The 2,323-nt window shown below is 46.5% G+C and overlaps 1 protein-coding gene across 1 annotated transcript; it reads right to left on the bottom strand.

Annotated features, from left to right (window-relative positions):
- Positions 1 to 965: 965 nt before the first annotated feature.
- Positions 966 to 1,448, bottom strand: LOC138903809 (secreted RxLR effector protein 78-like). Its single transcript, XM_070192377.1, has one exon. It carries the CDS (start codon positions 1,446 to 1,448, stop codon positions 966 to 968), a length of 483 nt encoding a protein of 160 aa, XP_070048478.1.
- Between the last annotated feature and the right edge of the window lie 875 nt (positions 1,449 to 2,323).

Raw genomic sequence — 2,323 nt, forward strand, 5'->3', positions numbered from 1 at the left:
AGAGAAAAGTAAAAGGAAGATATAAAGGATAAGTAGTACCAAAAACTAGCAACAAGAGATACAATACCTGAGGAGAACAAAACTACATAACGTAATAAAAATCTAAGAATATGAAGGGACAAGCGTGCTACTAAGACTATCGGTGAGCAACTAAAAACTACCCACTAACCTTCTACCTTAATCCTCGACCTCCACACCCTCCTATCAAGGGCCATGTCCTCAGTAAGCTGAAGCAGCGCCATATCCTGTCTAATCACTTCTCCTAAGTACTTCTTTGGCCTACCTCGACCTCTTCTCAAACTTGCCATGGCCAATCTATCAAACCTCCTAATAGGGGCATCAATGCTTCTTCTCTTAACATGTCCGAACCATCTCAGCCTCGACTCCCGTATCTTGTCCTCCACGGAGGCTACTCCCACTCTGTATCGGATAACTTCATTCTTAATCTTATCTCTCCTGGTACATCCACACATCCATCTCAACATCCTCATCTCGGCTACTTTCATCTTCTGGACGTGGGTGTTCTTAACTGGCCAATACTCAGCTCCATACAGCATAACCGGTCGAACCACCACTCTATAAAACTTTCCCTTAAGTCTTAGCGGCATGTTCTTATCACATAAAACACCGAAAGCGAGCCTCCACTTCATCCATCCTGCTCCGATGCGATATGAGACATCTTCATCAATCTCCCTGTTACCTTGGATAATATACCCAAGATACTTAAAACTTGCTCTCTTGGGGATAACTTGAGCATCAAGCTTTACCTCTATGTCTGCTTCATGGGTCCCGTCACAGAATTTGGACTCCAAGTATTCTGTTTTGGTTCTACTCAATTTGAAACCTTTAGACTCCAAGGTCTGTCTCCAAACCTCCAACCTCGCGTTAACTCCGATTCGCGTCTCGTCAATCAACACTATGTCATCGGCAAATAGCATGCACCAAGGCACCTCCTCTTGGATGTGTCACAATAGTACATCCATTCCTAAGGCAAATAAAAATGGGCTAAGAGCCGATCTTTGGTGCAACCCCATCACCACAGGGAAATGTTCCGAGTCCCCACCCACAGTTCTCACATGACTCTTAGCATCATCATACATATCCTTAATCACCCTAATGTACTCTACCGGAATGCCACTAGCCTTCACATACCTCCACATGACCTCCCTCGGTACTTTATCATACGCTTTCTCAAGGTCAATAAACACAATATGCAAGTCCTTCTTCCTCTCCCTATACTCCTCCACTAATCTCCTAACCAGATGAATCGCTTCTGTAGTCGAACGCCCAGGCATGAATCCAAACTGATTCTCGGAAATAGACACACACCTCCTCATTCTGGCCTCCACCACCCTCTCCCAAACATTCATAGTGTGACTCAACAGCTTGATACCCATATAATTGTTACAATTTTGGATATCACCCTTGTTCTTGTAAAGCGGAACCATCGTGCTCCACCTCCATTCTTCGGGCATCTTCTTCGTCTTAAAAATATCATTAAACAGCCCAGTGAGCCACTCTAAACTTGCTCGCCCCCGTGCTCTTCCAGAATTCTACCGGGATTTTGTCTGGCCCCGTCTCTCTGCCCCTGTACATCTTACGCATCGCCCCTTCCACCTCCTCTACCGTAATCTGCCTACAGTACCCAAAATCCCGCTCGCTCTCGGAGTGCTCTAACTCACCTAGCACAATGCGTCTATCCCCCTCCTCATTCAACAGTTTATGGAAGTATGTCTGCCATCTTCTTGTAATAAGTGCCTCGTCCATCAATACTTTTCCATCCTCATCCTTGATTCACTTGACTTGGTCTAAGTCACGGGCCTTTCTCTCCCTCACCTTGGCCAACCGGTACAACTTCTTATCCCCGCCTTTTCGTGTGTTATAGCCCATGCCTTCCGAGTGGGTCCGGGCCCCTCGGACCCCGATCGCCTAAAATTTTTTTGGGCCATCAAATACGACCGAAGGATCCATATTCACCGCACCTCCATGACCGTTCCTCGTTGTTTTGCTTTTTACGACAAATAAACTAGAATTCTACCCGATACCCATATTTTCGTGTGCTCTAGCCCAACCCTTCCGAGTGGGCCCGGGTCCCCAGAAACCGGATTGCCTAAAAATTTTCCAGGCCATTAAATACGATCTAAGGAACCATAGTCACCGCCCCGCCATGGCCGTTCCTCGTTGTTTTGCGTTTTACGGCCAAAAAATAGAATTCCGCCCGATTTCCATATATTCGTGTGCTATAGCCCACGCCTTCCGAATGGGTCCGGGCCCCCTGACCCCGATCGCCTAACATTATTCTGGACCATCAAATATGACCTAA

Source organism: Nicotiana tomentosiformis, unplaced genomic scaffold (genome assembly GCF_000390325.3).
Source record: "Nicotiana tomentosiformis unplaced genomic scaffold, ASM39032v3 Un00003, whole genome shotgun sequence".
NCBI lineage: Eukaryota > Viridiplantae > Streptophyta > Magnoliopsida > Solanales > Solanaceae > Nicotiana > Nicotiana tomentosiformis.

What these genes read in the sequence shown, in the direction of transcription:
- LOC138903809 (XM_070192377.1), bottom strand. Translation starts at nt 1,448, where the DNA reads ATGGTTCCGCTTTACAAGAACAAGGGTGATATCCAAAATTGTAACAAT.